The sequence below is a fragment of the Sminthopsis crassicaudata genome, chromosome 2 (assembly GCF_048593235.1).
Source record: "Sminthopsis crassicaudata isolate SCR6 chromosome 2, ASM4859323v1, whole genome shotgun sequence".
NCBI lineage: Eukaryota > Metazoa > Chordata > Mammalia > Dasyuromorphia > Dasyuridae > Sminthopsis > Sminthopsis crassicaudata.
Window position 1 is genome coordinate 143,001,797 of NC_133618.1, and position 14,721 is coordinate 143,016,517.

Consider the following 14,721-nt stretch of genomic DNA (forward strand, 5'->3'; position numbering starts at 1 on the left):
CAAGTAAACAACTCAGAAAAGGTGAAACTGCTGTCTTGATTTCCACTCAGATCTGACTTTAGTCTTGTCACAAGCTCATCCTCCATAAATTTTGCTCCAGTAAAACTGAATTGCCTACCTGTTTCTCAAAGCCAGAGCATCTAAGCAGCCTTCGACACATCCCACATTCGCCACATTTGCCCGTGCAGGCTAATCAGGCAACAGACATGATTAAGGGCCTACTACGTGTCAGAGCCCGTTCAGTTTAGACTTTCTGGGGCTAGGAAGCTCCTCGGCTTTTCTCCACGGTCTTCTCTTCTGGAAGCTTCTGGAGCTATCCTTTCTCCGCACAATCCTCTGCATCCGGGACACTGTTGCGGCTGGGAGGGGGTGAGGTGAGGATGGGGGTGGACGGGCGGAGCGCGTGCAGGGGGCAACGAGGCCCACTTAGTGGACAGCGGACGTGCGTGCGCGAGGTCGGACCTGAGGGGAAGATGAAGAATCTGGAGATGCCCAACTGGGAGAGGCGAAGGAAGAGGCCCCGAGCTCCCCCCTCCCCAACGTTTGAAAGGCGACGTCCCCCGTGCTTCTCACTCTCGAGAGAGTGATGCTCCGGAGCCATGGGCGTGGGTGCGAAAAGGGAAGGCACGCGGAGAAAGAGAAAAGGAAACCCCGACGAATGGGAGAGGTGTAGAGACACGCGTGCGCATGAAAACGAGCTCTCGGACGCCTGCGTCGCCGCCGCGGGAAGGCCCGCTGCGGGGTGGGGGGCCGGGAGTGAACTTGAGGGGGACTTGAGGAGTCGGACGGCGCCTCGAAGCTGCTGCGAGGAGGCGGGGGCGCGAGGGGCGGAGGGGAAGGGCTGCTGTGGGAATGCTAGTGGAAACGGCGCGCGGGGGAGGAGGACGCGCGCCATGAGGGGCGGAGCGCGTGCGTGCTGAGTTGGGACGGGTCGCGAGAAGCAGCTCCCGCCTCTGTTGCCGCGGCTGCTGCTTCGGACTTGTAGCGGGCAGCCGCTGCGGCTTGAAAAAAAGGGGGTCGCGCGGGGCGGGATTCTGTCAGGCGAACGTAAGCCGGGAGCCGGGGGGCTTGCTCCGCCTCCTCGGGCCTGAGCCGCCCTGAAGAGCCGGAGACGGGGAAGAGCGGGCCGGGCGGCCCTGGGGGAAGCGGAGACCTCCGGGGAAGGAGGCGGCGGCCCAGGGCCCGGCCGCCGCCCGGAACGAGAAGGGGGAGGGAGACAAGGGGACCATGTCCTCGAGGACTCGCAGCAAACTCTCCACCACCGAGCGCGTCATCAAAGGTACCTGCCCAGCGCCGGGGAACGGTCTCTGGGCTCTGCGGCGACGGAGGGAAAGAGCTAGGGCAGACCCGGGCGGGGGGGAGTGTCTTCTGGGTCAGAGCCAGGAGTCCTGGGCTGCTCCTCCGCTCGGAGGGCCCCGGGAGGCGGTGGCCGGCTGAGGGGCAAAGCGGAGAACCCCGGGCCGGCGGATCCCGGGCGCTGCTGGGCAGTGGCCCTGTGCCGGCTGAGGGCATCTCGGAGAGGGGGTGTGGATTTCCTGTCAGCTCCTTTCCATCACGGAGGATTTTACTGATTCCTCCGAGTAAGAAGTGATTCTCAGGTCAGACCCCACCCTCTCTCTCTCCTTTGTAATCTCGGGATTTGCTTTTATTCTGCTTTTCCGGTCGCACGGACCGATCTCAAACTTCCCAGCTGCTAGAAAATCGAGGCTGGAAACACCCCAGACATATCACTTGTCAGTTCTCTTTCCCCTTGCCTTCCCCTCATCCTAGTCTGGCATTTTACTGCGTTAAAGCCCCCTTCAAACGGTAAAATGAGCCTTCTGAGAAATCGTTTTAAGGAATTTTACTTATAGGAAATAAAGATGCTTTGGGCAGTCAAAGCCCGAGAGCGCTATTCTCCCATCTGGGTGTTCGCCTTAGGAATATTTTTCTCTAATAAGAATGCGGAAAACTAAGTGCTATCAAATTATCGACTGAATTACAGTAAGGTTTGCGCTTTGGTAACTGTCAGATGTGTTTTCTTTAGTATGTCATGTTATTCAGACTGCATGTCACACGCTTTTTCCTTGTGTTCTCGGGTAGCAGAACTTTGTGCTTTCGTGATCCTGAGGGCAGACTCCGCTTTGGTTTGGAGGGAGCAGAAGTGGTTTGAAGAAAATCTTAAGACTCCCCCCGCCTCGTTTTAGGTTTGGAGAAAGAAAGAAATAGTGATTGATATCGGTGAAGAATTTCTGAGGTCCCTTTTGGGATGGAGACGTCAATTGAACACTTAAAAGAGATGAGAGCAGTTTCGTGGTATTGGCTGAATGTGAATTTAATAAATACTCTCGTTCATATGGAGATACAAAGTTGTGGTATAGTGGAAAAAATATTGGCTTTCAGTCAGAGGAGACAGTCAGAGGTTCAAATCTCACGTCTGACAATATTATTTGACGTACAAATTAACTTTCTTGTGCCTCAGCAGATGAGATGGTTGGATTAGGTGGCTTCTGAGGTCCATTTCAGCCCCAAGTCTAAGATCTGATGATAATTATGTCACAACATCAAGGCATGAAGTTTGTTTTATAAATAATTTGAACTTACCTTCTTAGCACTAAAACTTGAAAATGATACCATTTGGATTATACATATTTCTAGTCGAGGTAAATTGAACGGAGTGTACTATTTCACGATGACCCAAAATCATCATTATGAATAAATTACTCCGATGGGCCTTTTAAACCTTTTATTTGCTATTAGTAGGAACTGGAAATTTGAATTGAGTGGAGGAAATATCCATATAAATCACTGATTATTTAGAAATACTTAAATAAATAATACAAAGAACACTGACCTCTTGATAGGAATTTGGACTCTAGTTCTGGCCTAGTCACTAATTTGCTGTAGGAAACTATTTTACTCATTTATGTTTGTTTTCTTGTGAATAATAATATCTCAATCTTCCTCAGAGATTAAATATTAAAATCAAGTGACAGTGGATTTGAAAGGCTAAAAACACCACCTAAGTGCAAGGTAGTTTCAGTGATGAGATGGTGATGATAAATTGAGATGATTCTTGGAGTCCTTGACTCTAGGAACCACTGACCTTTGAATTTTGCTGAGAAAGTTTTATAAGCTTCTCAGAAATTGGAGAGGCCATGTGGTATAGTGAATAGAGTGCTGTCTAGAAGCCATAGAGCCCTGCCTCTGCTGCACATTGCCTGTGTGACTGTAGGCAAATCATTGCTTTCCTGGAGTATTTTATACTAGTGAAATCACAGATCCAGTCCCTTTTTGTTTTTGACATTATAATGCTCCCTCAAATTAAAATACTCAGTTTCATAAAAGTATATGTAGCTTGTCCAAAACAGGACCCTTTACAGAGATTAATGCAACTATTTTTTCTAGTTTTGTGTATCCTAAATTTTTCTGTTGACCATATTGATATGACTATAACAAATGTATTAATATAGAGTTCATCATGCAATAAGTTGATTGAATTTTTATAATATAGTGTATTCAGTTCACTCAACTATCTATTGAATGCATATTTTGTGCAGTCTTTGGCTCTGGTTTGACATTTTGGCTCCTGGTTCTTCTTCCTAATCTGTGGAAATAACTTTCTAACTTGAAAAAATAATAATAATAATAATAGATGATGAGATAGTGTGGTCCAGTGGTCATAACATCTGAATTCAAATTCTGCTTTGAAATTATGTGGTTTAAAAAAAAAACCATAACCTCTCAGAGCCTCAATTTCCACATCCATAGGATAGATTGGACTAACGTCTGAGGGTCTTTCAGCTCTTATATTGTATGATTTGCTTTTTTAAAAAATCTTTTCTGTGATTTATTTAATATTTCATATTCATTATGGCACCATCTCTAGTAGCTAGGTCAAAGAAATAGAGAAATGCATGATTCATTTTCAGCTTGATTGATGAAATTCTAAACTGTTATTCTTTTATTTGGTCACAAAGAATATTGCTTTTCTTTGACAAATTTTTTTAAAGTATTTATAACTTCAGATTAAATATTTCTAGAAATAAGGTTTAGTTTAGAAATATGAACACATGTGTGTGATCTATGTCTATAGCTAATCTATAAAGATATAGATACATATCACCTATATGTACATGTGGCATAGTGTAGAGGTATCAAACTCAAGGCCATGGAGAAGACCTGTGGGCTGCAGAACTCCCAAGAAATCTTGACCAAGATTAGAATATACTTGGAAAATGTTTACCAAGACAATTCAGTATAAATAATGGTAATTTGTGATGTTCTAATCTACTTCGATCTGGTTCCCTAGCTTGGTAAGTAGAGAACTGCCTTGGAAGCCAGGAAGACTTCTGTTCAAGTCCTGCCTCTATTAGATACTAGCTGTGTGACCCTTAGTATCTCACTTAACCCCTCAGTGCTTTTACAGTTCTCAGACTGTAAGTTTCAGAGAAGGTAGCAGCCTGCATTGGAAGGAGGAGTTATTTGAGAGTTTCCTATGCAGGTAAAATTGCAGGCCAGTCCCTATCTAGTACATATCTATTTATAAGTATAAAGAGTCTGTTTGTAAAAAATCATTTTCAAAGTAGACAGACCTTGGTAGAAGTTAGACTTATTTCATTGTACTCCCATTCTGAGGAAACTCGTAACTATAGTATTTAATATTTTTATAAAACTTTAAGGCTTGCATATATTTTTTATATTTGATCCTCATAAGAATCCTGTGAGATAGGTGATATTTTTATCCATATTTTCCTGGCAATGATATAGAGACTTGAAGATTTAAGTGACTAGCTCAGGATTATCTAGCTAGGTAAGTATCCAAAACAGGATTTGAGTTTGGACTTTTTTGATCCCAGATTCGGTGTTTTCATCCACTCTGTTGCCTAACTATATTGTGTAGAGATTCATATGAGCTAAAGACTATAGTGTACCAGTGAACCATAGGGAATTACTAGTTTTCTTCCCCCTTTCTTTGGATACATGTCATAAGTTCCCTTTTTTTCTTAATTGTATTCTGATTCTCCAGACACTTATATTAAAAAAACCTTGTCATCCTCAGTCTCCTACTGGTTTCTAGACAGTTGCCAAATATTGTTGATTCTACCTATCATATAGTTACCTCTAGTTAACCCTTTTCACTTCTCACTTAGACTATTGCAGTAGTCTCTCAATTGCCCCCTTTCCTTGCCTTTGATCTTCCTCTCCAGTTCATCCCTCACAGCTACCAAGTGATTTTCCTAAAGCATAAATCTAGTGATGCCATTCTCTAGTTGTCTCTACAATTTGATACAAACTTTTCTTCTTGGCAGTCACACTTCATATTCTGGTTCCAACTTATCTTTCAAATGTATTTCTTTCTGCTGCTCTTCACTGACTCATTCTACAAACCTAGCCAAATTGGTCTACTTATTTTTCACTCAGCATCCCATTACCTATCTCTGTGCATTTTACACAGGCTGTCCCTCTTGTCTGTTCTTCCTAATCTTTTATCTTTTTGAATGCCTATCTTCCTTCAGAGCTCTGTGTGGTCCACCTGTGAGGTCTTTCCTGATTTGAATTATCTTGTACTTATTTTGTGTATATTTTGAATATATATATATGTGTGTGTGTGTATATATATATATATATATATATATATATATATATATATATATATATATATATATATATATATATATATATAAAACATTATTTTCCTGGATAAAAAAATCAAATATCCTTACTTCATGAGAGTAGGGACTGTTGGGTTTTCATCTTTGTTATCCTTATGCTACTATGGTGTTTTGTACATTAATAAGCAATTAATAAATTATTTAATTTCTTGATTATGTTTATAGTTTTTATATTCCTGGATTTTTTAAACATATTTGTCATTTTTCCATGATTCTAAGTAGTCATTTCCCTCTAGCACCTCAAAGAGAACTCTCCTTTGTAACAAAGAAATATAGTTTTTAATTTAATAATTTTATTTTTATTGCCATCTTTTGCTTTTACAGCATCTTCATTTCTAAGTATTTCATTCCTTCCTCTCTTGTTTACTGAACCATCCTTTGTAGCAAAGATTTAAAAAGAAAGAAAAATCAAGTCAGCAAAATGATTTATCACATCAACTATTTAAGAGTGTGTACAGTAATCCACGTTCATAATACATCACCTCTGATAGGAAGAGAAAGAGGTACATTTTCTTAATTCTTCCCTAAGGCAGATTCTTGCCTGCTGTGAGGTAGACCATGAAGTGTCTCTTATTTTACACCGTCACTGCCTTATAACAAGGTTAGACCTCAGGGGAGAATCTGGAGCAGTATATCCCTTCCTCAAAGGACCTCTGTTCTGCCACTGATGCGCTGCCTGTACTTAATTCTCAGTGGTTATCTTACTCCCTCTGAATGATTCTGAAACCCTGATTGCTGATGTACTCCTGTTCTCCATCCCTTTTATACTATCTTCTTCCTTAGTCCAGTTTACTTTAATCCAAGCCTTTTAAGGTCTCCTTCCAGATCTGCCCATTCTTTTTACTCTGCAATTCCTGTGTCATCAAATTTTGTTTCATATTAAATTTTTTCCTTTCTCGATTTCTGGCATTAACATCTGGCAGATCTAAGGTCTGCTTCCTTTTTGATGGACACTGTTACCATCAACATTGATAGTGTGGGCAAACGGGAGTACTCCTTCCTTCCACATTGCTATCTCTAGATTTTTCTCTCTAATACCATCAAAATTTATCACCCTGTATTCTGATGGAAGTGGAAATCTTCAACATAAAGAAGATCCAACTCACTTCCAGTTGATCAATGATGGACAGAGGTAGATACACCCAGAGAAGAAACACTGGGAGGGGAATGTAAATTGTTAGCACTAATATCTGTCTGCCCAGGTTGCATGTACCTTCGGATTCTAATGTTTATTGTGCAACAAGAAAATGATATTCACACACATGTATTGTACTTAGACTATATTGTAACACATGTAAAATGTATGGTATTGCCTGTCGTCGGGGGGAGGGAATAGAGGGAGGGGGGGTAATTTGGAAAAATGAATACAAGGGATAATATTATAAAATATATATATATATATATATAATAAAAAAAAAATTTATCACCCACTCCAGATCTTGATGACCATTATGTAGGAATACCCTTTTCTCCCACTGACCTCTTCTCCATTGTCTTCTTTTCTCAAAGTTTACCTTGACCACAGTGTTTCTCTTCATTGTAATTTCTGCTCTCATATAAGAAAATTGGGTTTCCTCAATTACTCTTAACTTTCTAGTTCCTTAGTCTATTCAGTTCACATACTTTAGCCACACATAAAGATAATCATATCTTTGATCTTGCCATTTTAATGTTCATGAACTCTGAAATTCCTTTAGCTGATTATAATCTATCTTATTTTCCCTTTGTTTTATGACTTCTAAACCTGTTATTTTTATGTTTTTATTTTACTTTTAAAAAAAACACAATTTCTTTCTCTTTTGGGAGCAGAGTGGTTGTGTTTTCTTTTACAACATGACTAATATGGAAATATGTTTTGCAACTTATATCAAATTGGCTTGCTTTTTTAAGGAGGGAAGAAGTACAGAAGAGGACAGAATTTGGAACTCAATTTTTAAAAATCCCACAAACAGTAAAAACTGTTTTTACATGTAATTGGGGGGGGGGAAATAAAATATGAAATAAAAAGAAATTTAAAAAAAAATAATTCTGATTAGTGCAACCATCAATGTTGACTTTTCAGCAGAGAAATAATAACAAAATATTCCCCTCTTCTGGCAGAGAGGTGGTATATCACAAGTATAGAATGAGGCATATGTTGTCAGACTTTGCCAGTGTAGCAGTTTGTTTCCCTTAACTAGACTCTGTTACAAAGAAAGACTCTCTGATACAAGATGGAGAGAAGAAGGAATCATTGGGAAGTGTTAGTGATACTAACCCATTTTATTTTACTTTTTAAAAAATTAACAAGCATGTATTTTTCCCTCCCCACTATTCTTTTCACCATGACCCCCATCTGCTCTACTTTTAGTTCTTTCTCTAGTCTTTATACTTGCTTATACTGGATACACTTTTCTTCTGTCCCTGTCTTTATGTCTGGTGAACCAATTAAATTCTATTATTCTCTCTCTTGAATCCTTCTTCCTTTTGTTGAATCTTGCCAAATCCCAATTTTTTATTACTTCCACTTTATTATATATATATATATATATCATATATACATATATATGATATATATATATATTAATTCCTTCTTGTTCATGTGTTATTCAGTGGTATTAGAGAAAAATCACAAAATCTTGCTGATAAGGTCTACTATGAATTTTATCCAATCTCAATTGGGCCTTCATTGGTATATGACCTTTATCCCTTCTCCTAGTGCCTCCCAGAGTATCTATTGGCTCATGACTACACGCCTTTTTTTTTTTTTTTTTTTTTTAATTGGGATTAAGTGACTTGGCCAGAGTTACATAGCTAGTGAGTGTTATGTGCTGAGGTCAAATTTGAACTGAGATCCTCCTGACTCTGGGGCCAGTGCTGTCTATCCATTGTGCCAATTAGCTGCCCTAACCACAAATTTTTTAAAAGAGGAAAAAAAGAGGGAAAATTTTAGCCAAATAGATCAACACATCAAAAAAAATTGATTTAAAATCCATTGTACCACATTCCTAGATTCTCTCACCTCTATAGAACTTTATTGTTATATGGGGTCTGGAACTGGAGTAAAGACTGTGTTTGTCAAGAAGTGAACAGTTGTGAGAGTGATTTAGAACATTGACATGGATTGATAACTGATTAGATGTTGGGCTTAAGGGAAAGGAAGAAGTAAAGAATGACTCAAAGGTGGCAAATGAAGATAACTGAAAGGATGATGCTATCCTTAACAGAAATAGGGAGAATGTCATACTCCTGGGACCTACCTCTTGTGGAGGGCTTGAGCAGTCTTGTCTTGCTAAGGCCCTGTCAGATGTCTCGATTGTGTCCCTGACATTAAATTTTTCCTATGGGATTTACTTATGGGGCTGTCCCAGGACTGCTGCCTTCCTGTGGATCAGTGTGCCAAGGTGCTCTGCCTTGTCTTTTTCCTTGCCCTTCCCCCATGCCACATGGTATCTCCCCTAACTACATCGTGCTTTACTACCCCGATTCTCCTCCTTGCAGCTAATTGACTCTTTTGGGGTATTGGGTCCCTTTCAGGATTTGGCCTGCCAGATGGGGGTTCTCCCCTTCTTCTACTGTGTGGTTTTGGGTTCCACTGAGGAACTTGTCTTTCATATGTTCTCCCTCAATATTTCTGTTTCATGTTTGCCATTTCTAGTGTCTGATGTGAACCAGAAGAAACAGGGGTATTTGGGAAAGAAATGAGTTATTTTGGATATTTTGCCTCTCCAACGTCTTTGGAATGGATATCCATCTGAAGATTACTGACAACTCGATGGATATAGAGAACATTCAGGAAAAATATTAATACAGTCAATCAACCAATTTTAATAGCTTTTTATTTTTCCAAATACATGCAAAGATAGTTTTCAAATTCACCTTCACAAAACCTTTTATTCCAGATTTTTCTCTCTCCCTCCTGCCCTTCCCCTCTCCCCTAGACAGCAAGCAATCTGATACAGGTTAAACATGTGCAGTTCTTCTAAACAATTCCATATTTGTCGTGCTGTGCAAGAAAAAGTAGATCAAGTGGGGGGAAAAAACATGAGAAAGAAAAAAAAAACACCAAGCTAACAGCAACAAAAAGTAAAAACACTATGCTTTGATCTATACTCAATTTCCATAATCCTCTCTCTGAATGCAAATGGCTCTTTCCATCACTTCTGTTGAAATTGCTTTGAATCATCTAATTGTTGAAAAGCGCCAATGCAATTGATCATCACATTATCAAAGAAAGAAAAAACTGTCCTTATTGTCAAGATATAGAGATAATGAGGGAAACAAAATGCAAACTATGTATATACATAATATATACAGGGTAAATGAGAGAAAATTTGAAAGGGACAAGGAAAGTCTTCTTGCAGAATGTGAGGTTCTGATTGAGACTTGAAGGAAACCAAGAGGAGGAAAGAGTAATGAAAGAATGAAAGCTATATTCAGTTGCTAGTGAAAATGCATTCAGTTGGGAGATGGATGTCTTACATGAGGAATAGCAAGGCTGTCAGTGTTATTAGGTTGTATATTACAAGGAGGGGAAATAAAGTATAAAATTGGAAAAGTAGGAAGAGGCCAGGTTATGAAGGGCTTATAAAATCCAAACAGAAGATTTTATATTTGATCCTGAAAGCATTGTATTTTATTAAATAGAGGGTGATGTGATCAAACCTAGACTTCAGGACAATCATGTTGGAAGCTGATAAAAGATGGACTGGAACAGAGAGATTTGAGGCAAGATGACCAGTCTATTAACAGTAATTCAGGTGTGAAGTGATGAAGATCTTCATCTGGTTTTTGGCTTTTAGAGGAGAGATTGGAGCATATATGAAAGATTTTATGAAGATAGAATCAACAAGATTTGATGACATTGAATATGAGAGTAACAGTATGAGTAGTTTGAAAATGACACTTGTATACTTATCTTTTGTTATTGGGAGGGTGTTGTTCCCTTCAAAAGTAATAGCAAAGTTAAGGAGAGGAGATAGTTTCAAAGAAGAGATAATATGATCAATTTTGGATATGCTGAGTTTAAAATATCTTTGAGATATCAAATTTATCGATAACTTTTGCCTTCACATCACTCAGATTTCCCTCATATCTCTTCTTCAGAGAACCAGCCCTTTCATTATGCGAGAGGATTTTAAGTGGAAGAAAAGGAGGAAAATGAGCAAAACCAACCACATAACATTGTTCTTCATCTGTAACTCTCCCTCTCATCTGTGCAAAAAGAGTGGGGAAAGTGTCTCATACCTCTTCTTCAGGATAAGCCTATTTTTTGGTAATGTTGCACAATTCATTTTCAATTGGTTTGTAGTTATTCCCTCCATTTACAGTGCTATACTCAGCCTCATTCCTGACTCTACTCAGTTCATTAGGTCATATAAGTCTGTTGTGGTTTTCTGTATGAGAGACTTACTCAATCTCTTTCATAGCATAGTAATATTCTATCAAATTCATGCATTATAATTTGCCTAGCCATTCACCAGTTGATGGATATTGATTTTGTTTCCAGTTCCTTACTACCACAAAAGGTTCTGCTCTGAATATCTTGGAGTATGTTGAATCCTTTTTTTAAAAATCAGTAACATTTTTGGGATATATGCTTAGCACTGAGACAGAGTATATAGACATTTTAGTTGCTTTATTATCATAATTGCAAATTGATTTCCAGAATGGTTGATAGCAGTTCACAGTTCTGCTAATAGTGCAATCTTTTCCCTATCTTTCTAAAGTCCTCCAACATTATTAGGATGGTCATCTTTATCAGTATTAATTTCCAGGGCAATACCATGCTCCCAGTTACTTGCCTGACATCCAGATAATATCCCCAATTCCTCAGTCTTTCACCTCTCCTCATCCCATCCAATCTGACATGCCCACTTAACAAGTCACTTAACTTTTCACATCTTTAGACAACTCTCTAAAACTACCACTTGTTGATTTGTTTGCTATTAAATCCTCACTATACTATTAAATCATTGATCTAGACCAAAAGACTGTTTTAGCATACGTATAGCCAGATATGCATATTTATACAATTTTGTCATGTATTGGATGAAAAATTGTACATTACCCCTTCAATGTAAGAGTTTTGCATTGGTTTACATCTTAGACTATGTATACTTAATAATTTATCAATGTGATGAGCTTTTAGTAGAGAAAAATATTGGAAGTATGAGAGGATCATCTTTCTCTTGGATATAGATGAGAGAATTCCCTAAAGAAGAAGAAATAGCTGCTTTGTTGTAGTCTGCTGGCAGGCTAAAAAAAATTTTTTTATATAAGCCTTAAATTGTAAACATCCAAGAAATAATTGAACAGATTTTTTTCAAATGTCACTCAGATTTTTGGTATCAAAATTGTTTCTTTTTCCTATAAAATATATGCTACTTTTATCTGCAAAATAAAAGAAATAGAATTAATAAAAACCTAGAAAAATATCATGGACATCTTTTCATTTGGGAGAAACAAAAACAAGTTACTTATTTGGTTATTTTTAATAATGAAAATTTCCTTTATTTTTATTTTCTTTAATATATATTTTCCCACTATCATGCTGCACAAGAAAAATCGGATCAAAAGAAAAAATTTGAGAGGAAAAAAAAAAAAACCAAACAAACAAGCAACCAAGGTGAAAATACTTGGTTGTGTTCCACATTTAGTTTTTTAGTCCTCTTTCTTTGAATAGCATCCAGATTTTTTTTGGTAATAGCTTTTTATTTTCAAAATACTTCAAAGATAGTTTTTAACATTCATTCTTGCAAAACCTTAATTTGAAAGTTTCAATCCTGTGTGCTTTCTAACCAGTATTTGATTAAAGCACACATTTGGTAGATATGTATTATTAGTTTTAGAATAGTTTCAGGCTACCTATCAGATTGACTTATATGACAAAAAAAGAAAACAAATGTTGGAGAGGATATGGAAAAATTGGGACACTAGTGCATGATTGGTAGAGTTGTGAACTGATCCAACCATTCTGGAGAGCAATTTGGAACTTTTTTCAATTACTTTATTCTTTTTATTCTTTTTCATGTTTTCCCCCCCCCGTTTTGATTTGTTTCTTCTTTCACAATAATGCTAATATGGAAATGTTTTATATTATAGCACATGAATCATCTATATCAAATTGCCTACCAATTTAAGAAGAGGAGAGGAAAAGAAAAATTGCAGATTATGAAATGAATCCTCAAAAGTTAACAGCATTTCTTTTTTTTTTCACTTAATAGTATTTAGTTTTTTCAAATTATTCGTAAAGACAATTTTCAGCATTCATTTTTGTATGGTTTTGAGTTCCAGATTTTTCTCCTTCCTTTCTTTTTCCTGAAGACAGAAGCAATATTATATAGATTACGCATGTACAATCATATGAAACATATTTCCATGTTAGTCATGTTGCAAAAGAAAAAATGAGAACAAAAGAATAGATCTACCAAAGGAAAGTCAGAAATTATGTGAGCAAAATTACGAAACACTTGCCACAAAAATAAAGTCAGATTTAAATAATTGGAAAGACATTCAGTGCTCTTGGATAGTCCAAGCGAATATAATTAAGATGACAATACTCCCTAAACTAATCTATCTATTTAGTGCTATACCAATCAGACTCCCAAGAAACTATTTTAATGACCTAGAAAAAATAACAACAGAATTCATATGGAACAACAAAAGGTCAAGAATTTCAAGGGAAGTAATGAAAAAAAAATTAAATGAAGGTGGTCTAGCTGTACCTGATCTAGAACTATATTATAAAGCAACAGTCACCAAAACCATTTGGTATTGGCTAAGAAATAGACTAGTTGATCAGTGGAATAGGTTAGGTTCACAGGGCAAGATAGTGAATAAAAATAGCAATCTAATGATTGACAAACCCAAAGATCCCAACTTTTGGGATAAGAATTCATTATTTGACAAAAACTGCTGGGAAAACTGGAAATTAATATGGCAGAAACTAGGCATGGACCCACATTTAACACCACATACTAAGATAAGATCAAAATGGGTCCAAGATTTAGGCATAAAGAATGAAATCATAAATAAATTGGAGGAACATGGCATGGTTTACCTCTCAGACTTGTGGAGGAGGAAGGAGTTTGTGTCCAAGGGAGAACTAGAGACCATTATTGATCACAAAATAGAAAATTTTGATTACACCAAATTAAAAAGTTACTGCACAAACAAAACTAATGCAAACAAGATTAGAAGGGAAGTAACAAATTGGGAAAACATTTTTACAGTTAAAGGTTCTGATAAAGGCCTCATCTCCAAAATATACAGAGAATTGACTTTAATTTATAAGAAATCAAGCCATTCTCCAATTGATAAATGGTCAAAGGATATGAACAGACAATTTTCAGATGATGAAATTAAAACTATTTCCACTCATATGAAAGAGTGTTCCAAATCACTATTGATCAGAGAAATGCAAATTAAGACAACTCTGAGATATCATTACACACCTGTCAGATTGGCTAAGATGACAGGAACAAATGACGATGAATGTTGGAGGGGCTGTGGGACACTGATGCATTGTTGGTGGAATTGTGAAAGAATCCAACCATTCTGGAGAGCAATCTGGGATTATGCCCAAAAAGTTATCAAAATGTGCATACCCTTTGGCCCAGCAGTGCTACTACTGAGCTCATATCCCAAGGAAATACTAAAAAAGGGAAAGGGACCTGTATGTGCCAAAATGTTTGTGGCAGCTCTTTTTGTAGTGGCTAGAAACTGGAAAATGAATGGATGTCCATCAATTGGAGAATGGTTGGGTAAATTATGGTATATGAATGTTATGGAATATTATTGTTCTATAAGAAATGACCAACAGGAGGAATACAGAGAGACTTGGAGAGACTTACATCAACTGATGCTGAGTGAAACGAGCAGAACTAGGGGATCATTATACACTTCAACATTGATACTGTATGAGGATGTATTCTGATGGAAGTGGATATCTTCAACATAGAGAAGAGCTAATCCAATTCCAATTGATCAATGATGAATCAGCTACATCTAGAAAAGGAACACTGGAAAATGAGTGTAAACTGTGAGCATTTTTTTTTGTTTTGTTTTGTTTTGTTTTTCTTCCCAG

At 37.8% G+C, this 14,721-nt stretch overlaps 1 protein-coding gene across 6 annotated transcripts in view; it reads left to right on the forward strand.

Annotated features, from left to right (window-relative positions):
* Positions 1-938: 938 nt before the first annotated feature.
* Positions 939-14,721, forward strand: part of PPP3CC (protein phosphatase 3 catalytic subunit gamma) — a 106,788-nt gene continuing 93,005 nt past the window's right edge. For 2 of the 6 annotated variants that reach the window (XM_074287507.1, XM_074287508.1), the window contains exon 1: positions 939-1,279. In XM_074287507.1, the coding sequence (XP_074143608.1) occupies positions 1,228-1,279 (52 nt within the window). In that variant the 5' untranslated portion in view covers positions 939-1,227. The other 4 variants (XM_074287510.1, XM_074287509.1, XM_074287505.1 and 1 more) reach the window with 4 other exon arrangements.